This window comes from Sphaerodactylus townsendi, linkage group LG11 (assembly GCF_021028975.2).
Source record: "Sphaerodactylus townsendi isolate TG3544 linkage group LG11, MPM_Stown_v2.3, whole genome shotgun sequence".
In the NCBI taxonomy this organism is placed as follows: Eukaryota; Metazoa; Chordata; class Lepidosauria; order Squamata; family Sphaerodactylidae; genus Sphaerodactylus; species Sphaerodactylus townsendi.
Window position 1 is genome coordinate 25,997,584 of NC_059435.1, and position 25,058 is coordinate 26,022,641.

Genomic DNA, 25,058 nt, shown 5'->3' on the forward strand with positions numbered 1-25,058 from the left:
AAAGGTTTGCTTCACTTGGTGTAATCAAAACACACACCAATTCATAAAATAATTTTTACAAGCATTTGAATCAGCTGTGCGGCCTCTCCCTCGCTGGGGGATCACAGCGGCTCACCCAGTCTCTCCCCCGCTACCCCTTGTGTAAACAGAAAAACACGAGGAGAGCCTACTGCAAGCCCATTGCACAGAGAGGAGTCCTGAGGTAAGAGTTCCATGTATAATGGGCTACTAAGTATAAAATGCCACTATATTGGAGTGGGCAAGGTTTGGCTCTATGCATGGCTGCTGGAAAGTAGCATCTGAAAGTTTTTGAGGTTTTTATGATGGCTCCTATTAAGATTTAGTGTAGTGTAATGGCTCAAGTATCGAGGCCTGTATCAAATTTCTTCTCAGTGAAAATTTTTCTGTTTGACCTTGGACCAGTCACTGTTTCTCTCAGTTGTGATGGCAAAATGAAATAATTCTACTTAGCATGCTAAATACCTAGAATAATTGTTTTTATTGAAATTCAAGAGCTACTGAAACTATTAGGGGAAATCTAATGAGACATCCTCCCTTGTATTATGTAAAAGTAAGTTTATATGTGCTTTCCTGGAATTCTTGAAAGATGAAGGATTTACCAATGAAATCAATCATAGAGAAGAGGCGGAAATAAATAAACCAGGGGTGGGGCAAGAGAAGCATACTTACTTTCCTTGGCACTTTCTAAGCAAGATTACTGTCTGTAACAGAAAACTCATCTAACTTGGTAGATATTAAAGCATCCAAGTAACATTTCTTTACAGGTTGCTTCCCAGAGAAGCTTTGGAATCGATTATGCCCATGATTGCTTCCGCAAAGATGGGAAACCATTCCGCTACATCTCGGGCAGCATCCATTATTCCCGTATACCCCGGTACTACTGGAAGGACCGCCTCTTGAAGATGAAAATGGCTGGGCTTGATGCTGTTCAAACGTAGGTAACAACAGAGTGTTACAAGTGACCATAACAGACAGCCAGGCACCCTTTTAAGCTGAACTGTGAATTTCTGTTTCAGTTCTTGGAAACATCTGCTGTAGGCAATGAACAACTTGAGTAACAATACAACAACCTTTATTAGGCATATTCAAATAGGCTCCAGAGTGTTACAACAACTGGAGTAATTGTACAGGTGTGGTGCTTGAGATGTGGTGAGGTGTGAGGTGTGGTGAGGGAGAGAAGGAGGGAAAATGAAGGGGACAGATAACGTAAAGTTGACTAGTGAGCGGGAAGGAGAGAATGAAGCAGGGGAGGGTGAGAGGCTGTGGAGGCTTTCTGGAAAGAGGAAATAGTGGGAGGGGGTTAATGAACCACACAAGTCCTTGCAGGTCCCCCACTTGTTCACATTCTGATTTTTATAAATCAATATATCTCATCAACAACACAGCCCCATGTTAAATCTGTAGATCAAGGCCACATTGAGATAAGGGAGATTTTTCTTCTATTTGTCAAAAAATCCCAACTCATAATAACGGGGTAGAAGTAAATGGAGCAGTGGGGTGTGGGGGGAAGAGAAAACAAAGGCAGGGGGAACCCCCTCTGCCAGTTCCTTGTGGGTCCCCACACGTAGGCTGAAAATGGTGCAGGACAAAATAATCAACCCCCCTATATTTGAGCTGCTTCTCTCTGATTTGTTTAATTTATATCCCAAAGTTTAAAACTTATCAAAAACAGAACCCAAGATCTAACTGCTTAGATTTAGTTGTCTGTGACAAAGGAAAAAGGAAGGATTTAAAAACATGGTGGAATGACAACACCTGAACTTTCTGTGTCTAAAGCAATCTTTTCTAAAGATTTGGGACTCTTTTTGCGAAGGGTTGAGAGGTTACAGGGAAATTCTCAGTTGTGACTGCTGGGTAGATTTCAGCTGGCATATTGGGCTCAAGTGCAGAGGCAGTTTTTTCAGATATATGTTTCCTTTAAAAAGAAAATTAAAAAAAAGATTTTCGGTGAGCTGAATTCTATGTCCACTGTCATGGGGGGGTGGGGGTGGGGGTTTCTATCCCATAATAACAGCATTCACAAATACTGTGGTAGCCTTTGTAAGACCATCTCATCACTATATCATTAAAACAGTGTAATTCTCAGAGCCAGCCACTAGAGGTGGCACAAAGCATGCATCCTCCTATAACAGTGATGGCGAACCTATGGCACGGGTGCCAGAGGTGGCACTCAGAGCCCTCTCTGTGAGCACGCATGCACAGAGTTCATCATGTGATAATAGTATAATTATTTCAGGGAGATTATTAGCATCAAACCTAAGACCTAGTTTTGGGGAAGCAGTGTAGGTAAACCCTGTTAAGCTCTGTTAAACCCCACTGATTTTCATGGGAAGAACCAAAGCGCGACCCTTTACCTGGGAGTAAGCTTGGTTGCTTCAAAGCAAAGCCACCGACTACCACCAAGCTTACTCCCAAGTAACGCGCACCTTGGAGCCAACCGTTTTTTCTATACGAAAACCTCAGTATTCAGGTTAAATTGCCATGTTGGCACTTTGCGATAAATAAGTGGGTTTTGGGTTGCAGTTTGGGCACTCGGTCTCGAAAAGGTTCGCCATCACTGTCCTATAATGTCCCCATGTAAGATGCTTCTCTTAACGATTGCAAAGTGGTAATTGTGTTTGTAGCAAAATAAAACAAAAGTTAAGTGGCGCCTTAAAGGCTAACCACTCCTATTTCTGGATCAGCTTTTGTGAGACATGCTTATGTCATCAGATATGTCATTCTTCATAACTGATGAAGGAAACAACTTCCCTCCCTTGCATGCCACCCCTCCTTCCCTTTCCCCTCCCTCTGCTAGGGTGAGTGGGCCATGTCCAGATGCCAGGCCCCTTTCCCCTTCCTCCCCTCCCTTGCACGCCACCCCTCCTTCCCTTTCCCCTCCCTCTGCTAGGGTGGGTGGGCCATGTGCAGATGCCGGACCACTCCCTCCCCTCCCTTGCATGCCACCTCTCACTCCTTTTCCTCCCTCACTTCCCTTCCCTTGCATGGCACCCCTCCCTTCCCTCAACTGTAACCTTTGTGAACAGTCTGGATTTATACCCTACTTTTCTCAACGTAAGTAATCCCAGAACAGCTTACGAACTCCTTCCCTTCCTTTCCCTACCACAGACACCTTGTGAGGTAAGGTGGGGCTGAGAGTTCTGAGAGAACTGTGACTGGTCCAGGGTCACCCAGCAGGCTTCATGTGGAGGAAGCTGCACAACAAGCGTGCTTGCACAAATATACTAACAAAAGATTTGCTAGAAGTTTAGATAAACTAGCAGTGCAATCCTAAGCAGTGTAACACTCTTCTAACTCCACTGAGATCATCGGGCTTAGAAGGGTGTAACTATTTAGGATTTCACTTGCAGTGTTGTGTAGAAGCACCCCTTCTCTGCACCCCGTGTTACAAAATAGCATTGGGTTAGCTTTGTGAATGTGAAGCTTCAGTTAGAGAGTTCCTCATCATTTAAGTGCTTCCTTGCTTAACCTTTTTTACACAATCCACTTTTCTGAGGGAAAACAGCTGCTCCCATGCATAAGTCCATTTTGCAAATGGAACCCCTAGGGGTTTTGAAATTCAATAAATAAATAAAATAAATAAAGGCAGAAAAAAATCTCTGCATTCCAGCCATAAGTTTGCTTTGTCAATAGGTACAATTATTTCCAGCATAACTATATGGGAGGTAGGATGTTGCAGTTCCAGAGAACTAATAAATTTTGTGTGTGGCACTATTATTGTTGTTGTTATTTCCAGGTACGTGCCATGGAACTTCCATGAATCAGAACCGGGAGTTTACAACTTCTCTGGTGACCGAGATCTTGAGCAGTTTCTGCAGGTTGTTGAGGAGATTGGCTTGTTGGTCATACTGAGAGCAGGGCCTTATATATGTGCAGAATGGGACATGGTAAGCATTGATTCAGTTCCTAGTTTGAATGACTATTCAGTCTTTGGTTTATAAAACTAAATTGGTCATTCATTCATTCATTCATTCTACAGTCAGCATCGTAACGTGTTCGAAGTGTCAGGCTAGAATCTGAGATACCCCAGTTTAAGTTCCCCCTCTGCTGTGGAAGCTTATTGGGTGAAATTTGGGAAGACGCACACACTCAGCCTGACCTACCTCACAGGATTGTTGTGAGGATAAAACGGAGAAGGGGAGAATTCTGTGAGCTAATTGGGGTCCCTAGTGTGGAGAAAAGTGGGGTATAAATGAGGTTTCTTTGTCAGCCTCTCCCATTTCTGTTAGTGGACCAATAGATGTCTGAATGCGGAGAGGCCCCCCTGTACTCAACAGCGGGGCTCTCAAGAGCCTTTCTTGCACTAGAGGGAGTGAATAATCCCCGTGAAGCAGAGAGGTGCACTTGGGGCCTCTGTTATGTGACCTGCTCGGCCAGTTCAGTGACTCATAGAACTGGGTCATTAGTGTGTGTTTCATTCTGTGGCTGCTATTATTCAGGAGGAATTCATACATATATTTCCCAAAGGAAATATTTTTATATGGTTTTATTTTTCGTTCCTAGGGAGGACTGCCTGCCTGGTTGTTACAGAAAAAATCTATCGTCCTAAGATCATCTGATCCAGGTGTGATGGAATGCTATATGTATGCTGTGCAGTCCGTGTAGGCTTAACTACATCTGACTGGGAGAGTTTTTCGGGTTTCTTGTCAAACATACTGTTCCTTTTTTCAGTCTTGAGGAAGCACGTCAAAAGGAAGAGCTGTGTTGTTAGAATGTATTGTGAAAGGTTGACCTTCTGCCAGAGCAGCTCTCAACCTGAAGAACACACGTGATTCACAGCCAAGAAAAAAAATCCCCATTGTAAAAATTTCATTGCTTAGTGTATCATCATATCACATCTATAGAGGTCAGGAATCAGCAAGTTCAGTAGAGTCATATATTGGCCTATCTAACAGCATCTGTATAAACTGGCCACGTTTTATAGTCTCTGAATCTCTCAGGTTTGGAACTGAATGAAATCCACCTTCCCCCTTTTTGGCTATGCTCTGAATTAGAAGCTTTGAAGTTTAACCTTTTTTTCCTTAAAGTCAACTTATACAGAATTGAAATGGCAGGTATGATTACTTGGGGTTGATTTCTTTGGGGTATGTTAAGTGCATCTGTTCATTAGTGTTTTGTTTAATCAGATATAAAGTTATCAGATTATTTTTAAGTTAAAAATTAACGCATTGGCATAATTGGCTGGGGAAATAAAGGGCTTTGCTTTGAAATAAACCTCTGTATCTCCCTTAGAGGTGATGGGGAGGGAGGGATGCCCTGTATATTTTTAGAGAGTATTTGGCTGCCACATAGTGCTGTGATACAGTGGTTAACACATTGCTTTAATTCATCCAAAGTTTTAATCTCCATGTGGTTATTTAATGTAATATATCCCTCATACATGGGTCCAAGTGACCGTGTAGTCTGGATTTTCCTGGTCTCACCCACAATGATGCCAATTTCTCTTTTGCTGTCTCTGCAGCAGCCCCCTCCCCCATATAATACCAGAGCTTTAAAAAAATAGCAATTGACAGCAACATACTGATATCACAAAATATTGGTATGACAATTACCAGCTTTTTAAAAGGCCACACACCCCACTGTCACACAAAGAATACATGGGGAAGCCTGGCAGATGTAAACTTATTGCTACTCCAAGGCATTGGCAGCTGCAGAAACACCGCAGGAAAGTGTCGCAGTATGGGAAAGGACCAATTCTCAAAGCATCTGAAATCAAAGAAGAGCAGTAAGTTAGATGAGTCTGTGGGTGGTGTCAGATAATTGATTACTAGCAGTAAAGCGCATTTTAAAATGAAATAAAATGGGCTCTAGGCGAAGGGAGGGGAGAGGGCAGGCAGGATGGGGTTACACCTTTTATCAGCTAACCTCCTTGTTTCTTTGTGTACATGTAATCATTTTTGCTCCTATGTGTGTACGATATTGTAAAACAGTACAATTGTCAGTGCAATATTGTAAAACAAGCAAAGGTATATGTTTTAATGTATATTGTCTTGCCATTTTTCCAGATTACTTGACAGCTGTAGAGAGATGGATGGGAGTCTTACTGCCAAAGATGAAGCCACATCTTTATCAGAGTGGAGGTCCAATTATTATGGTGCAGGTAAAATTACATTTACATAATCCTTCCCTTTTCAAACATGAAAATGGAAGTACGTCTGTGTGCTGTTATTGTGACTTTTCCCATTTTAAATCCTTTGGACGATAAATGGCACCATCACTGCTTGTCCAGGGAGCCAAATGTCGCAAACCTATGTGTATGGGAAATCCAGGATACCCTGTTACCCTATGCAGCCCCTGTCAAATGGTGACCCCGTCAATGGCTTTGTAACACCTGAAGAACTGCTGTGACTAGTATTTGCAGTAGCTCCTAGTCAGAAATTGTGAGTCTGTAGTTCATCTTTTATCTATGCTAGAGCCCTGGCATTTATGTGCAAGAAGACCAAGACATTGTGATGATTAAAAGAGGAAAATTGGTATAGTTCTTTAAAATAATTATCTATGTCCAGGCTATCTAGAAAGCTAACATTCGCAGGCACATAGTCCGGAACACTCTGATTATTGGAATGTCTGAAGGGAGAAAATTTTTTTAATGTGCATGCCATGATTCAAATTGGGGCCATTTAAGGAGGTAACGGGGTTTAACATTATTTCCCCATTATTTAACATTATTTCTCCATTTAAGGAGGTATGGGGGTTTAACATTATTTTAACATTATTTCCCCATTATTTAACATTATTTCTCCATTTAAGGAGGTAAGGGGGTTTAACATTATTTTAACATTATTTCCCCATTATTTAACATTATTTCCCCATTTTAGGAGGTAACGGGGTTTAACATTATTTTAACATTATTGATCCTCACCAACACATACCCATTGTCATTAGTTCTGAAATGAAAACAAACAAACAAACAAACAAACAGGCAGATACATTTTCGGCTGTCGTTTTCATAGTTACAGCAAGAATGGCAGTGTTTTCAGGCACTGCAGCCCAAAAGCCAAAATCTCACACAGTCTTCACAAATCTCACACAAAATCTTACACAAGCGTTTAAACAGGAAAATCTGAATAAAACTCTTGATCAATTAGATTCAGAATCTTCCAGTTATTCAATTCTCCTGATGGCATGGAACAAAGCCATTTTGAAGGTACTTCTTGAGTCCCTGGGTTCTGTCCACAAGGGAGCTTTCCTCCAGTGCAAAGAGCCATTTCCACTAGCGCATTGTTCATCTGACAGACCAGCTAGAATCCGTTGCTTATATCATGGTTTAAGCAACCCACAGGTTGCTTAACATGAATAGGTTTCCAGAAGGCAGCCCTAATAGTGAGCTGCAGGAAATTTTCTTGTCCTAAGAATTGGTCCAGATTCTAACTGTTTTTGGGAATCGTCCAATTTCCAGTTCCATTTCAGTGACACAAATTGTTCATGATAGGTCTGATGAGAAGTGTGCCAGACATTAAAAGGTATCTTTTAAAATAGTATTTTAATCTGTTTACAGAGATTCAGCTCTAGAAATATATATTTTACTCATTGAACAGAAAAGGCTTAAAACAGCTAGCAAGCCTTGGGAAATACAGATACAACCAATGCTTAGGCCCTGTTGCTGGGGGGTGGGGGGAGAGTTTCTCAGAAGTGTTGGCAAGGGAGAACTGTTTTTTGGAATCTCTTTGGAGCTTAATATAAGATTTTCAGGCTGTCCTTTCAACAGATTATCAGACTCTTTATGTGGCTTATTTGTTGTCAACTTTTTGTCATTTGCTTAAAACTCTTAAGGTTGAAAATGAATATGGCAGCTACTTCGCTTGTGATTTTGATTACCTCCGTTACCTGCATGATCTGTTCCGGCACCATCTTGGGGATGAAGTGGTGCTGTTCACGACGGATGGTGCCAGCAAGGCCAACTTGCGCTGTGGAGCTCTTCAAGGCCTTTATGCAACCGTGGACTTTGGACCTGGTTAGTAGAAGTCTTGGTCTGAAATCCTGGCCGCACTTTCTTAGAGATATGCCCCACTGGTCATAGTGGAACCTGTGATCAGCTACATATTCAGAGGATTGTTGCAAGATATAACTCTGGGTGCTTGCAATAAAGCTAATTGCCCATCGTCTGCTATAAGGAAGTAACATGTTGAGCTTTAATAATTTCTTCAGAGTAAACAGAAAGAAACTAGCCATTTTTCTGTGCAGTTCTCACAAAAGTTTAGGATATGTGACACTTAGGATATGTGACACTTAGAAATTTGTTATATGCCATTATAATATACCTATCTTAGCCTAATGCCTTTTTTCTCTCTTTCTCACAATACTAGAACCAGGGGGCATACATTGAAAATGCTGGGGGGAAGAATTAGGACTAATCAAAGGAAATACTTCTTCATGCAACGTGTGATTGGTGTTTGGAATATGCTGCCACAGGAGGTGGTGATGGCCACTAACCTGGATAGCTTTAAAAGGGGCTTGGACAGATTTATGGAGGAGATGTCGATTTATGGCTACCAATCTTGATCCTCTTTGATCTGAGATTGCAAATGCCTTAACAGTCCAGGTGCTCGGGAGCAACAGCCGCAGAAGGCCATTGCTTTCACATCCTGCATGTGAGCTCCCAAAGGCACCTGGTGGGCCACTGCGAGTAGCAGAGAGCTGGACTAGATGGACTCTGGTCTGATCCAGCTGGCTTGTTCTTATGTTCTTATGTTCTTTTATCAAGAGATCAGTGAGATAAGCAATCCTAATGTCTTATACCACCCACACATCACTTTGGAATAATTTCACCTTAAATGTGTGGGGTTGATGTATTAGATAAATATAAGCTTCCACACGTCCTATGTAACTTAAATCTTTCTAGCAAATTTATAATTTAAAAAACTACAATGTATATGAAATGTCAGGTGCCTATTTCTTGAGATCATGTCCTTTTGCATGGACATTTAGTATGTTAAAAAGGAGGAGCAATTCTTTTGTGAGCAGTGCAGAAATTCTCCTTAAGAGGGATGCTTTTGTAGCAGAGGAAAGGCATCATTGGCATCAAGTGTGACTGTTTGGCTTGTTGATTGCAGGTGGTAACATCACAGCAGCATTTTTAAGTCAGAGACACAGTGAACCAAAAGGACCCTTGGTATGAAATTCCTTTCCTGTTTGATGTGCTGTTGCTGGGAGAGTTATATAATGGGGCCAAGGTGGCAGTAATAAGGTGTTTGGGAAGCGGTCTTTCTTGGCCTGGGTTTAGGCTTGCAGGTTTTTCTAGCAGAAGGTGTGGCTGGCATGTCAGAAATTCAGGCCTGTCACTTATGACTCTTTGCTGCTTTGGAGACTTCAGGCAAGAAACTTCAAAGCATCAAAGATGATGAGACGGTGGGAATTGAACATATGTGGGTGGGGAAAGTTTGTGGTGGTGCGGAAGTGTAATAGGGCTTTGTGAAGCTAGCTTAAACATTTAATGGTAATTAAGATAATGGTAATTAAGCTAGTTAAAAACCCCTCCTTGAGTATCTTCAGTCCTGAAAACCATGATCACAAAAGTCTGTTCAAATGCTGCCACATGAATAAGCTAAAGTTTGCTAAACTTGTTTCACAGAAGAATTGTTTCACAGAAAAATTACTTTTTGAAAAAGATTAAGATGTAACATTGAGAAGAGGGCACCATGAAATGTGGATCAGAAGGGCTTCTCTTAAGCTGCTGTTCTTACAGATGTGTTCATTTTGCTCTCTCTCATTCCAGGTCAATTCTGAGTTCTATACTGGCTGGCTGGACCATTGGGGTAAAAGTCATGTTATGGTACCCGCATCGATTGTCGCTAAAAGCCTTAGTGACATGCTGGCCCATGGAGCTAATGTTAACATGTATGTAAGTCACCACTGGTTAAATGAGAATTTGAGAATTCCTGGGGCAGCCTGTGTATTGAATGCTAACTTGGATATCTTTTTAGGTATATGTTCATAGGAGGCACCAATTTTGGCTATTGGAATGGTAAGAAGTGTGTGTGTGTGTTTAAACACTTATTGTTTAATTAAGCCCTTTTTTGAGACTGCCAGTATGATTTTTGATTAAAAAGAAGGAAAGAAGAACCATGAAAGCAAAGTTAGAGCGACTGTTAGTCTTTTGAAGCAAATATTCATTGACACTGCAGGGCGTTCATTGGCAAAATTATGGAGGAATCTCCCCACGTGATGAGCTGCTACACTGTAGACCTTCACTTTGAGGAATGCAGTGTAGGAGAGAAGAGACAGGCATGGTCAGTTAGAAGATGTGAGCATCCTACTGCCAATGGTAACAGTGATTGGGCAGGGAAATATTTCCAAGTTTAAAGCCAGCCTCTGGATGGTGAGATCAGTCAGTTGTCTTAGAGCAGTTAGGGAAAAGATGAACATGGGCCATTGTTAAACGACCAGGTCTAGCCACATATGCATCACAGATCTCACTACCTTATGAATCTGGAATGCAGCTGGAATGTTCTCTAATGGAAGAAGTGGCATTTTGAAAGTACCCCCTGATGAGGTGTACGTGAGAAGATAGAGGGCTTTTTTTCCTGATTGTACTTTTTTCCTCCTTGCAGGAGCCAATACACCTTACATGGCACAGCCTACTAGTTACGATTATGATGCTCCATTGAGTGAAGCAGGAGACCTCACAGAGAAGTACTTTGCTATCAGGGAAGTCATTGGCATGGTGAGTTTTTTTCTAAAGGGTGTTTGTCCTGAATTGGTTTAGGCTTCCAAGTTACTGCAGGAATTAAAACCAACTGCTGTTTCTTAGAGCATTTGAGCTCCGTCACTGCCTGATTTGCAAATCAGCTAAGCAGGATGTGAGAAGTTGCAGACTAGAGGTAGATAACATAATGTGCAGTATTTTTATCAGCACAGATTCCTTTGAGGAATGTTCCCAGTGGGCAATGCATAGAGAAGAATCAGAAGGAAGCTTTGTAATAGCTTTCAGGCCATATTTTAACTTGACGTAGTACATTAAAATAACTGAGGCAAAGTTAAAGTAAATCAAAATGGGTGGCTTTAGTGGTTAGCAAACAGGATGGCAATTCCAAGAAGCCTGTATACTTGACCATAGAAATGGTGAAGACACATATGGAAGATCTTTATGTGGTTTTCCTGTGTCTTTTTTAAAACTATAAATAATAGTTTCACATAAGTGGTCTCACCTCAACCATTTCTTCATCACTACTTGTGGAGGAACACATACAGTAATTTCTGTTGATACCTGTGTATGTTTCCTTCAGAATAAACAGTGGCCACTGAAGGGTAAGTGAGATGGTAAAAGTTGCCACCTCCCATGCTTCATCCATGATTCAAATGGGACCTCTTCACTGCTGCTATTTTTAGTTTTTTACACCATGTGATGCCTCGTTTGCCCCATGGAGTATGGCCCCTTCCGCACATGCAGAATAGTGCACTTTCAATCCACTTTCACGGTTGTTTACAAGTGGATTTTGCTATTCCACACAGCTGCAAAGTACATTGAAAGTAGATTGAAAGTGCATTATTCTGCATGTGTGGAAGGGGCTTAAGAGTCTCTTATTTAGGTCTGTAGAGCCAGTGGACCCAGCCCAGTGTGATATTGGCTTCCACAAGCATGTCAGTCTGATGATGTTCATAGGTGTTTTTTGGTCAGAAGAGCTCCTTCTATTTCTAGCATGCACAGTTGTGCTCAAAGTACACACTAATAAGAAATGCAACAGGAATTCCCTTTGAGACTCTAAAGAAAATGATGCAATGTGTTCCAGTGTCAGGGTCGTGCCTAGTATGCCTGGGGCCCATATGCATTCTCTTCTGACATATGTAACCATTGCTGGCTTGACCTGAATTTGTGGCTGCTTTGTAACCTTTAGACAACTAGACCTCCCCTGACATGCTTGTGCCATGGGAAAGAGTTATCTGACCCCTGGGCTAGCAGCCAGGTGGCTTCATATTGTTATCTGTTGCTGATAGTATAACCTTGGTGCTGGGTACAAGCGGATTCAACAATTAGCAGATGTTCTGTTCTGAGAATATGGGAGAGGGGATTCTAAGGGGACAAACTGTAACCTGAATATATGTCTGACAAAACTGGCTTTGACCTGATGGTCTGGGATTGTGTTGCCATAATAAAGACTACTAAACCAAAAACTAGACTCTGATTATTGGACCAAGTTCCTGGGACCTAACATCTAGGCAGTTCATTCTTTGTATTCTTATCATGTGAAAATACATAAGTTGGTCCTTAGATATTCAAAATCTTGTTGGTCTTATCCTAGTATAAGAAATTACCAAAGGACCCTATCCCTCCAACAACACCCAAGTTTGCCTATGGAGAAGTTACACTAGAGAAGGTAAATGAATGTATATTGACTTGTAAATGAATGCATCGGGTTTTCGCTTTGATAAGTCGTCCTTTTCACAATAGGTATCAGTTTGCTTTATGAGCAGTTTGCAAATGATGAGGAGCAGAACAACAGTTCAGTGAGTTGGTGCATGTGTGGTTTTTGAGCATGGTGATAGAAATCTATAGCTTTGTCATTAAAGCAGAATAAATTCTTAGAGATCTTCCCATGGGGGGTTTTGTGATGTATCAATGAAGTACCAAGTAAGATTTCCATTAAGGGTGGCAATATCTTGAAAAAATTGTATTTGAAGAGAGGTATTTCTCCACGATTTAGGAAGCATAAGATATAGTCTATATAATCTATACTATATGTGCATGTAATCTATACTATATAATCTATACTATATAAACCAGACGTCATCTGTTTTAATTGTTTAACTATGGACAGGTTTCTGATGTTACTGCTACTGTTTTGTCATATTTATTGTTTTAATTGGGATTATTCAATTTTTAATTGTATTGTATTATGTTTGATTGGTATGTGAACCGCCCTGAGCCCTTCGGCGGTAGGGTGGTCTATTAAATCGAATAGATGATGATGATGATGATGATGATGATGATGATGATGATGATGATGATGATGATGATGATGATATAAAAGTAAAATCTGTCCTTCTCTTTGGGTGTGCAAAATTTCCATCATTACATAGTGACAGTATTAACATGGTGTGGATCAGACTAACAATTGACCTGTTGTATCCATCTGAGACAGCTATTGCCATATTGAAAGCACCAGTAATCAAAATGGCTAAATGTTTTTCATCTTTTCGTTAACCTGAAAAATCCATCTTAGATAATGATACTTGGTGGGGCTCTTTTTCAGGTACTGTGACTGATCTCAGGCTCCTTCCAAACATGCAGAATAATGCACTTTCGATCCACTTTGCAGCTGGATTTTACTGTGCGGAACAGCAAGATTCATTTTCAAACAATTGTGAAAGTGGATTGAAAGTGCATTATTCTGCATGTGCGGAAGAGGCCTCAGAGAATATTTCTGTGAATGGAATAGAGGCCAGTTTTTTCACTTTCCCCGCCCGCTTTCCTTCTGCAGACTTTGTCCCGTGCCCCCGCCCCCCATCCAGGAGTAACATGGGTGGGGGTAACGTGGCATTTTGAGCTGCAGTTGGAGGCAGGAGACAAGGAAGGTTGGTTCTGATGAATGAATGAATGAATGAATGAATGAATATTCATTTATCAGCAGAGCAAACCTTTCTTGTCTCCTGCCACCAACTGCAGCCCAAAATGCCACGTTTATTGTATATAGCCATAGGCCTTTACAATCTAAAACATACAAACACCCAGTAAAATTCAAAACTGGTAAATCCAAAAAGTTCTACAATTATGGCCATCATTGAAATTCTCCATAAGATCCTATTTGTATGCTCTGCTGATGGAAATTCCTTTGTTGAATTGGCTATAAGCCTACGCAAGCATGGTTTAAAATCTCTGTTTGCTTTTATGCCTTTAAACATCCTTGCAAATAGTTACTTGTTTCTACTGCATTGTAGGTGGGCACAGTGAGGGACTTTCTAAATGACCTGTCACCATCTGGACCAGTTAAAAGTATCTATCCTTTAACATTTGTTCAACTGAAGCAGGTAATCATTTGTCCCGGAGTCCTTTTGAGTCTGATTTTTTTATACTTCATTAAATAATACGTGATGCATGATCAGCATATTGTTGAGTACTTGATCAAAGAAGTGAGTTCAGCTGTTTTATGCTGTGCGGTAACCTTCTGAGTTAACCTAATACATATTTGGGGAGTAAACCTAATACATATTTTGGGGACATCTGTATTGTTTGTGTTGCCTGTGTTCTTTAGAGACAGAGTTTAGACTCAAATATAAAATTTGGCTTCCTGTGAACTGCCGCTTTCATTAGGGATTCCTTATAGTCCACTCTGGGTTATGGTTTTAGCAAGAGTTGCAGGTGACTAATGATCCTAAAATAAACAGATATACTTGGAGACAGACTGGAAGAACAGGGAGTCAAACTACTTCGGTGCGGGCTTGTTAGAGCAGCAGCTGGGGAAGCTGAGGAGCTGAGTTTAATAGCACAGAGGTTGGTCATTCAACATTAAAACTCTCATCTCTAATTGCTTCTTCCTGTTTCCCTCTTGTAGTATTTTGGGTTTGTACTGTACAGAACAAAGCTGCTAAGAAACTGTAGCAAAACCCCACTCTTTACGCTGTTTGATGGAATTCACGATCGTGTGTATGTCTCTGTTAATGGGGTAAGATGCCATCATTTCCAGTTTTATTGCTATTGAACTACAGCTATATCAGTTCCTTCTGGCTTAGGGCTTTGCCTGCTTTGGGACAGTTCATACATTCTCCCTGTGTAGATCATCAGTTGAATCTGTGTACTGTCTCCATTGATTGAATATTGTATTTGAACTAAGGTCTAACGATGCAAGAACTCTAGATGTTGTGTGGAGCGCCTCCTGAGCTGGCCCAACTCCGAGTCCTTCCGCCATCCCTCCTACCCTGCATGGGAGATCTTAGGCCTTGCGACAGCCAATCTCTTGACCTCTTGGTGGGTAGGCCTGTGTTCAGGTCCTGGCCTGGCCAGGGCCCTTGGTGGGCAGGCTTCAGGCTGGTGGCAACTAAGGGTCACCCTCTTTGGGCTTCTGCTGGGATGGAGCCTGGCCTGCCTCTTGACAACTTCCCAGCCTTGCTCTTGCTCTCTCCCTCTCCTCCCTAGTAGGTCCTTCTCCTTTTCCCATTCTGTCTCTCTTGCTCTCCTTCCTTTTCTGCTCACACTCTGCCCCCCTCCCAACCTGTCTCTTCCTCCTTTTAAACCTCTCTCCAATTTCCTCCACGCCACCCTTCCCCTTCTGGTCTGCTTCTCCCTTGGGCCAAGGCCTGCCGCTAGGCCTCAATTGGCTCTCGGGCTGTCTGTCTCGTCCTGGTGGACCAATGGTTGGCCCTTCTGCCTGAGAGACCGCCTGGCCCTTTGATGAGCAGGTATGGGCCAGGCTGGACTCTTCCCCTGCATTTCACCACCAGTCCTCCTGTTTCGCTTCCCAAGGCAGTCCTAGCCTCCCAACTCTGGTTTCTCCGCTAGGTCCCAAGTGGTGTCCTGGCCCAACAGGCCTGTCTTGCAGCCCACTTGTGTCGGGGCCAGGCTCCCTGCAGCCTGGCGCCCTCCCAGGGTGCCGTCTCCCATCTTGCTAGGCCTCACCCCACTCGCCTCTTTTGCTGGTGGGGGCTCCGCCCAACAAGACCTTCACTGGTGGGGGCTCCGCCCAACAGGCACTGCCTTGCTACTGCTGCCACATTGGGCATGTGGTCATTCCCCTGCTCCCTCCGAGGTAAAAGGCGATGGGGCTGGGAAGTCCAGGCCAGCTCGTGGCGCTGGCTCCAGACAGATGTGTAATGACTACTTCAGGCAAGCAAATGCTGATGTTACAATTGTTGAGTTGCAGACATGCCTGGGTGAATGTGAACATATTCAAAAATACTTTAAGCATATGAGGGTAATAATATGGTCAATATAGTTTCACTATCTCAGTGCCTCAGTCTGTCCCAGTACCTAAGAAGCCTGAAATCCCATCTTGATCCCCACCAGTATGGCTGTGAGTCATAGCCCATGCAATCCCTTCAGAGGCCATCTGTTTTGCTCTACCTACCATAGTTTGTTAGGAAAGATTCACATGTAATAAAGTTTTAAGAAGCATCGAACGCGTGCCAGAATTTGGGGTCAACATAAAGGAGGATGAATCTGGGAAGTCTCTGTTGCGTAATGGTTTCAGTGACTGAAAATGTTACATCCGCACTTGGCTTTAGAGACCTGGTAGGAAAGTAAGAAACAGGCAAAATCAAGTGATACATATTTCCTGAAAGTTCTTTATCACTTATTATATATGCCAACAATTGGGGCTGTAGGAGCTACAGAGTAGGGCAAAAGAAAACAGAGATTTGTTTTCAACTGTTGTTTGAATACAGTGCGTCAGTTTTAATTCAGCTATTTGCACCTTCTGACCAAGAGAGCAGGGGAGCTTAAACTTTACCAGAACTGATTATTTTTTCTTCTTAAACTGCCCCTGAATGATTTCTAGTTAGTTTCAATGATGATCATAGTCTTCTATGTCTTCCAATGGTGAGCCGGCACTGATTATTTGATTTGTTGTATTTGTGGTTCACTTTTGTTTCAGAGACTCATTACATTACAGACTACAACATTTAAAAAACAATTCGGTAAGACACAAAGGACCTCCAGTGGACAATGCAGTAGGACCAGGATTATAGAATTGGCCAAAAATGCAAAAAGCCACCAGAGTACATTATTGAACCCTTTTTTGACAATATAAACCAGTGATGGTGAACCTTTTCGAGACTGAGTGCCCAAATTGCAACCCAAACCCCACTTATTTATAATAATAATAAGCCTTTATTTGGCATAACAATAATCATAACACAATAAAAAACCTGAGATAAAAGGTATACAAATACAAAGGTTTAAGATAAAAGGTATACAAATACAAAGGTTTAAGATAAAATATAAATTATTGATTGTGCATCACCTCCAGTAAAAATTGTGCAACCAATTCACAAGTTTCATTGTCAGAATTGTCCAGAAGAAAAGGAAGTCTACTTGATTCTTCCATTTCACTAGGTATCCTAGAAAGAATGTTGGAATATTTTGATCTGATATTAGCAGATTTAGGGCAGCAAAGCAGTTGATGTGCCAATGTTTCAATTTGTTGTTCACCACAAGAGCATACCCTTTCGCTCATTTCCAAGTTGTTAAATCTACCACGCAATAAAGCGGAGGGGAAAACATTGAAGCGAGCACCCCACTTATTTATTGCAAAGCGCCAACCCGGCAATTTAACCTGAATGCTGAGGTTTTAGTTTTAGTTTAGAAAAAACAGTTGGCTCCCTCTTCCTCCGCCCCTCCCTCTTGAACAGGGGCCAGCCTGCTCTAGCCTCCAGCAAGTCCCGCGTGCACCTCTCTGTGCCTCTCTAGCATCTCTGCCTCCTCTGTGCTGCCCCCCCCCAGGCAGCAGCCACCCAGAGCACAGGCACCAGGCCCGCCAGCCGAGTCCTCCCTGCTCACCGCGGTGCACACACGTCATGCTCAGTGGCCCAGGCCAGTCTAAGTGTGTGTGGGGGGCGATGACGAACTCTGTGTTCGCGTGCCCACAGAGAGGGCTCTGAATGCCACCTCTGGCACCAGTGCCATAGGTTCGCCATCACTGGTATAAACTAACAAGACCAACTATGTAATACAACTTAAAATAGCTTGTACACTACACCATGTTGCAAATGTGTGATTTTTTTAAAAATACAGGTTTCTCAGGGAGTCCTTTCAAGGCGGCATGTGTCAATGCTCAATATAACAGGGAATGCGGGAGCATATTTGGATTTGCTGGTAGAAAATATGGGGAGAGTAAATTATGGAAGATACAACAATGACTTCAAGGTACACATTTTCTTGTCATAATCATCCAGCAGAAGTGTAGCCATTCTAATTATGAACTTGTAGGTGGCAAGGCAACATCTATAATTCTGCTGAATTTGTTTCTGTGGCTTCTATTCACAAAATCCCAATGTAAAAGACAAGGAAAATGAGATCAAGAAGCACAGCATGAGTTGATGTTGCTCCTTTTCATCATTGCATCATAGGGAGCAGTGTTCTTCCCCTTCCCACTAATGGTGCTAGTTAGTCATGAAATAGTGCCCAGTGGAATTTCCAGTTGGAATAATTTTTCGCCACACTCCCTTTTGTAGAAAGATTATGTGCCAACTGTGCCTAAACTATCAGACTGGGAATTCCCCATTGGTCTGCCTTGGATTACAGTGAACTTTCTTAATGATTCACCATGGCCAATTCAGATATGCTTATTTTTTGGCATGTTCTCTGTCATGATTGTCACCATGTGATGAATTTTCAGTGCAGACTAAGTCTATGTATATACTCCATTAGCCAGTTGCAGTTTTTATTTTTTTCAACCTGTAGAAATGACTATAAGCTGTCCTGTGCTTTCTCCTTATGATCTTGTCCTCCAAATTGATTTCACAGAGAACATTTGTTGGCTGGTTCCAGTCTGTTAAATGCTGCTTAAATGTATCTTTATTTTATTTATTTATAATTTAAACTTTCTATACTGCCCTGAAGGGCTCTGTGAAATGTTCCTTAGGGAGGCTAAGAACATTTACTGCTTACTTTAGAGAAGGCTTTTTATGTCATTAGATTTGTCCAAACATGCACCAGAAAGGCCTCTTAGATCTGCCACACTTTTCTTTTAAGAAGTTTAGCAGTCTCAAGCGTACCTTGCTGGCAGACAGGATGTGGAAACTTGCGTGTGTAAGACATAGCGTACAATAAGGTCTAAAGGTAAGATCAGAATCCTAGATTAAGTTAATCTTACAAAAGATCTCTAAAAGTAGAGTTTCAAAAAGACTCATTGGATGTGATCAGGTACTAAAATTACAGCTTTCAGTTCTGGGGCCTTCTTCTTATGAAGATTAGTAATACAATACAACTAAATGTTAACCTTGAAGTTAGTTATTGAAATAAACAAGGAAGACCAGTTCCAAGACTGTGTTTCTGATCTCTTTTATTTCCTTTTTAAAATGAACAAATGGATCACAGCGATTGGGAAAGTTTTATGTGACCCTACCAAGGTTTTTTTTAAAAAACTAATCTGAATAAATGATGGGCTCATTTTGGAAATTTTCACGATTTATATTCCAGATGATGGATTGCCTGTGCGTGATCTTAAAAATCAAAAATGTTTGGATGATAATCTTTATTCCTCAGTGTGAAACATGCTAGAACTTTTGGCCAAAGTGAGGCTATGTCCTCACGGCAAAGATTTTCTGTGTTACTTTCATCACCACTGTGAATGCATAGGCATGCATGTTGGCACAGGAGATTCCAGATGTGGGTGACTTAGGTATACAAAGCCTGACCTTTCCCCTGATGCTTACCTGCCAGATGTGCTCTGCAGTGATACTGCATTGACTTTTGAGGGCCGTTTTTGGTTCTTACAATACAGAAGTGGCAATAGTTCGTTATCATGCTGTACCGCAATATCAGCATATAGAAATAGTATCCCTTTAGCCACCTTGCAGCTCCCTCCCGATTCCTTTCCAAGAAATCAGGACAAAAACTGCTAGTACTGTCTCCCTTTTGTCTCCACAATGAAAAAGGCAAGAAAAGGTGGGACTTCTGCAGTAGGAAAATGGACACCATTCTTTCTATAAGACATGCTAATTCATTATTTCCAAAAACACTGGAGTAAAACGAAAGCAGGTGTGTGAGAGAGCATATTGGGGATGGAGAAAACCTCAAACAGGGACAGAAGGAGTCCAGCAGTCTGTGTATGCTTCCAAAAAGAGCACTCCAGTTTAAAAGCCAAGGGAAAGGGAAAACCTCTGCATGGAAGCATGTGTGTTCTGTGACCCCAGGAATCTCCTTTTCTGGTGGACACGAATGGCTGCGGGGAGAGGAAAGTGAGGAAGAGCTGTCCCGTGGCACCACCATTGGCTCCGTTTGTGAAAGAATGCACATGACTGCAAAAATGGTTGGCAGTGGCGCTAACAACAGCTGTATAGGAGGAGAAAATGGGAAGGCTGCAGTTGCCTGGTTGCAAGGAGAAAAGGTCTTGCATGAGACTGAGAGGCACAAAAACTCCCACTGAATATAGCTTTAAAGTCTTCATTTCACTGTTCAACAGACACAAAGACTTTAACATGTAAAGAAGCCCTTTAACAATCTGAAAGATATTTAGATAGCTCTGGAAATTCACAATTAGGGCATGAAGGCAGTAACAATCTTTGTTGTTCCCAGTATTCCAGAATCCTTTCTCTCAACTGTCTGAAGGACTTTGATAGGCATATCCTCCATTAATTTTAGAAGTCTTTTCTAAAGCCACCTAAGATAGCAATGTTCTTCGCACCGTGTAGTTCTTTAAGTAATTTACCATTTTCTGAAGAGCTACTTCCGTTGCGTCATTTGCATCATTCTTGAATCTGATACCCATCAATGAATGTTTCAGAGTTCTTGTGCTGTGAGCATGACAACTCTGTCTTTGCACCCATTCATAATTTAGAACTCTCTCTTATTCCCCTCTCCACAATTTGTGTTCTCTCATCTGAACTAAAAACGCTCCAAACTCTTCTTCTTCTACTGTAGGATCCCTTGTTATTTTCTGTCTGGATGCTCTGAGCTGTACACTTCTCAGTCTTTTGGCTAAGGTCAAATATATTCCAAATACTGTAGTATCGTATATTTGGTCATTGACTGTAAATAAAGTCTACTCTACTCTACTGTAGTATTGCAGATTGATATTTTGAAATTATACTTCCTATCCTTTTGATGTTAGTAGAGATTTTTTTACAAACAAACATTCATGAAATGGGCCAAAAGGTTTTTCCCCCCTCGTTTTTGTTAGTGTTGAAAAAAATGTGGGGATCCAACATTAATTCTTCTCTCTTGGTGTTTATGAAAGGGGCCTAACTACACATTATGGGGACATCACCGCATTGGATCGTGGAAATATTTTAAGTGTTTCCCAGGCATGTGGAGGCCAGATTCATATCAGGACCATAGCTTATGAGAAGAGGTTTAGCTCCCCCCGCCCCCCGGTTGCTGTTTTCTTAACTTGAAACATCCCTGGGAGATGCTGTTTGATATAACTGATTTCCCAACAGAATAAAGAGCAGCTCCCAGGGCTGTTTCAGGTGGGGAAAACACACATGGGGATGAGGAAAGCCACACTCTTCCTTGTTGTGCACTGCTGTCCCCATCTTAATTGGGGGCCCCACACCCTAATGGAACATGGAGCTTCCAAACTGTGTTTGTGAAAGTATGCTGTGGTTTGGCCCTTAGTGAGCTCTGGGAAGTTTAGCATTAATGAGAGAATATACTATTTTTCTCAAACATTTGATCACGGCATTCATTTTATAGGAATTATATTATAATCATAGACATTTATGTCTATAAGGTATAAAAGGAATTTGAACTGGTTCAAGTTAAAAATGGCTAACAGCTTAACAGACCAAACTATAGATTGAATAGATATGAATGAACTGAAACTTTTAATGGTTTAAAAAAATGGTTTAGAGTTCTATTGTTTGTTGCCTTGCTGTCTGATTTATATGTATTTTACATCTATTTTCAGGGGCTGGTTTCAAATATAACTCTTGGTAGCGCGATACTTACCGACTGGGAAATGTATCCATTGGATATTGACAAAGCAGTTGGCCAGGGCTTCCATAATGAAAGTTGTGGGAACGCATCAAGTTCAGAAGAACCTTCTTTTTATACTGGAAGCTTTTCCATTCCTAGTGGAATACCAGATTTACCTCAAGACACCTATGTCCAGCTTCCTGGGTGGACAAAGGTAATTTTTCATGCAGAGTTAATTGAAAATTATTTCTGACCCAAAGTATCAAATATTTAGAGGCACTGCGATTTGGTGTACTGTTAACTGTTAACACAGTTATTTGGTGTACTGCACAGCCAGACTTCAATACAAAGTCAGCATGTGTGTCTGTGTCCTCTGGAGCAGTTGTGTTCGCAACACGGGAGATAATCATCTTCTGTACAGAAAGTGAAATTGCAGTGGAGGAAACTGCTTGTGGAAAAACTACAAGTTGTTATCTTATGGTTTCTTCTCAAAATATTTTGAAACATACAGAATTGCAATAACACCTTAACCCAGAGTGCTACTCTGACTGATTCTTAACCTACATCTCTTAACTTGATCTTAACCTACTTCTTAGAGAGCATATGCAAGTCTCTGGGCCCTTAGATTTGTGGGGGAGGCCTCTCTTCTGTGATCCTCTCTTTAAATGAGAGGAGTGGAAGGGCATAGGGCCGTATTGCTCCATAGGAGCAACTACACTACGGCACATCAGGCTTCTCTGCTGCTGATTTGAGGGGGATGTAAACCTGTTTTTTCTATCTCGTTTGCTTCTTTGAGTGCCATGGTGCCTTAACAGTCCAGGTTCTCGGGAGCAACAGCCGCAGAAGGCCATTGCTTTCACATCCTGCATGTGAGCTCCCAAAGGCACCTGGTGGGCCACTGCGAGTAGCAGAGTGCTGGACTAGATGGACTCTGGTCTGATCCAGCTGGCTTGTTCTTATGTTCTTATGGGACAATACATCATATGACTTATTAAATACATTGCTCATGGAGCCTAACTTTAAGCCTGCAATACTACAAGAATAACTATTAAAATAATGTCAAACTGTGGAATCACTAGGATGTTGTGGGTTTTCCAGGTTGTATGGCCGTGTTCCAGTAGTGTTTTCTCCCGACGTTTCATCTGCATCCGTGGCTGGCATCTCCTCTGAAGATACCAGCCACAGATGCAGGCAAAATGTCAGGATAAAATACTACTGGAACCCGGCCATACAAGCCGGAAAACCCACAACATCCTATTTTAGATCTGTTTTCGAACGGTCTTAACGATGTGTGCATTTGAGGGGGTTGATCTTAATGGTTCTAAAATGTGATTTTGTTATGTTTAATTTGCTAGGTGCTTTAGTGGCCGTTGTGCAGGAAAGAGGGACATAATTTTTGTACAATAAATACTTATCAACATGGCCTAATCTGTGGTTTCTTAAATCCAAAGACTGGCGCTATGAACAGATAGGACAGGACAGATCTTTCTACAAACCTGGGAAAAGCCCAGTGTTTTCAGAACAATCAGAAATCTTTTTAAACTGTTTTACCTGGGTAGCGGCTGCTAGAGGGAGGGAAATCTGAAACTAGCAGGTACAAATAAAGCTAAGTTAGCTGGTGGATAGAGGGAGAGAAGGAAGCAGGAGAAAGGAAGAAGGGAAGGCAACTTTGAGAGAAAGGAAATAGAAAATAGTGGAGGAAGGAAGAGTGACCTTATGGGTCGCCTGCTTATTAATAGCTAATTATTAATCAGAGTACTACTCCAATATATTAAAATTAATGCTACGAAAGGTCCTCCTGAACTTCTAGTAGAAGCAGAAGAAAGAATAGCTGGGTGTACTGTTCACCTTTAGCTCTACCAAAATAAATCGCAACATTAGATGGTTTTGATAAGGGTGCTTCTGATGCTGAAGTGTGTTTATCACTTAGTGGAAACAGCAAGAAAGATACCTGAACCCAGAGTTGTAGTATATCTAAAATACGAATGCCAGAGGGGTAGTAGCCATGTGTAACTAAAAGATAAAACTAGGAAATTGTTTGAAGCTTAGCGTTTACTCGCGACGGTAAGAACTGGCAGAATCTGGGGCCCATAACCTGTTCCAGAAGCAGCGGCTTACTTTCCAGCCCGAAGTGGAGTCACCTTGCAGGATGCAATGCAAACAAGAACCGAAAGACACACAGTCACCAGTGCAGTTCTGTTTATTGCTAACCACTGTCAAAGTGCTCCGCCAGACCACAGGTGTTTCCAGGCACACTTTACCCTGTAGTCTGTGCCAACTATATACAATTGAGGTGCCAATCAGGTGCCCATGTCTTATCTGACTTTGCACACGGTACAGTTGTGCACACAGCCCTAATTATGCACACGGCACCTGCTGGAAGGAGGGTCCACCTGTCATCTAGATTTTGTCCATCTAAACACATGTTCTGACAGAAATCCAGTCAGTGTCCAGGCTGACATAATTTATTCCAGCCTGAGAACACAAAAACGCTTCTGGATTAGACCAGTGGCCAATTTAATCCAGCATCCTGTGTCACACAGTGGTTAAACAGCTCCTCTGGAGGTCCACCAACCAGACTTAAGAACCTGAAATCTTCTCCTGACGTTGCCTTCTGGGACATGCGATTCAGAGGATGACTGCCTCTGAACATAAAGGTTCCCTTTAGTCACCCTGGCTAGTAGTCACTGAGACCTATTTTCCTATGAATCTGTCTAACCCCTTTTAAAGCTGTCTGTGCCAATGGCCAGCGTGACATCCCTTGGCAATGAACTCCATATTTTAAAACTTGTTGTGTAAAGGAGTATTTCCTTTTGTCCATCTTGAAGCTACCAAGATTTGCAAGGAGGGGGGAGAAAAAATTTTCTTTGCCAACTCTCTCCACTTCTCCTCCATGCATAAGCTTTTATAAGTCAGATCCATGAAGTATACATCTTTAGCAATTATTTCTATTACAAATGGGTAGGTGATGTGAGGAGATTTTACAGAAAGAGGCCAAGTTGAAACTACCAATCAAATCAGTCCATACAGAGTGGGTGAGGTTACTTCTATTTGTAGAGGAAGGCCTGATAAACAAAAGATTGTCTCAAACAAGGAACAGCATGAAATAAGATAAGCAGAACATGTGTGAAAGGTATGCTTTGTAGTATATTTTACGGGTAACTCGAAATGGAACACATTACTGTAATCCAATCTGATGAACATACTCCTGACTTCTCCCCATTAAGGTAACGGGGCTTGATTATGTTAGACTTTTTCTAGATCACTTCAGCGCTGCTTTGGTTTCTGTAAATAGAATCCATGATTTGATAAGTTATGGGGGGAGGGGGGAGCACACAGTGAAAACGTTTTGTTGTGTAACTTTTTCCCTACCCCCAAACAGTGATTTTCCCCAAGTCTCAGATTTCATTGTCAATCCAGTTGTTGCATAAGTTACAAAAGCAATAACAAGATTCACCACTGTTGTCACAGCTTTCCTGAAATAGGCGTTAAATGTGGCTGGAAACTGATGAGGCTGAAAATGCCCCTT

General features: G+C 41.8%; 1 protein-coding gene across 1 annotated transcript in view; it reads left to right on the plus strand.

Moving 5' to 3' along the window:
• Window positions 1–25,058, plus strand: part of GLB1 (galactosidase beta 1) — a 41,649-nt gene that overhangs the window by 13,746 nt on the left and 2,845 nt on the right. The window contains exons 2-15 of the mRNA XM_048510694.1: window positions 786–955; window positions 3,758–3,908; window positions 4,525–4,585; window positions 6,027–6,121; window positions 7,795–7,975; window positions 9,075–9,133; window positions 9,737–9,858; window positions 9,945–9,985; window positions 10,572–10,684; window positions 12,261–12,335; window positions 13,897–13,986; window positions 14,511–14,621; window positions 17,684–17,815; window positions 21,522–21,743. Of these exons, the coding sequence (XP_048366651.1) occupies window positions 786–955; window positions 3,758–3,908; window positions 4,525–4,585; window positions 6,027–6,121; window positions 7,795–7,975; window positions 9,075–9,133; window positions 9,737–9,858; window positions 9,945–9,985; window positions 10,572–10,684; window positions 12,261–12,335; window positions 13,897–13,986; window positions 14,511–14,621; window positions 17,684–17,815; window positions 21,522–21,743 (1,623 nt within the window). The remainder of the gene's footprint in view (window positions 1–785; window positions 956–3,757; window positions 3,909–4,524; window positions 4,586–6,026; window positions 6,122–7,794; window positions 7,976–9,074; window positions 9,134–9,736; window positions 9,859–9,944; window positions 9,986–10,571; window positions 10,685–12,260; window positions 12,336–13,896; window positions 13,987–14,510; window positions 14,622–17,683; window positions 17,816–21,521; window positions 21,744–25,058) is intronic.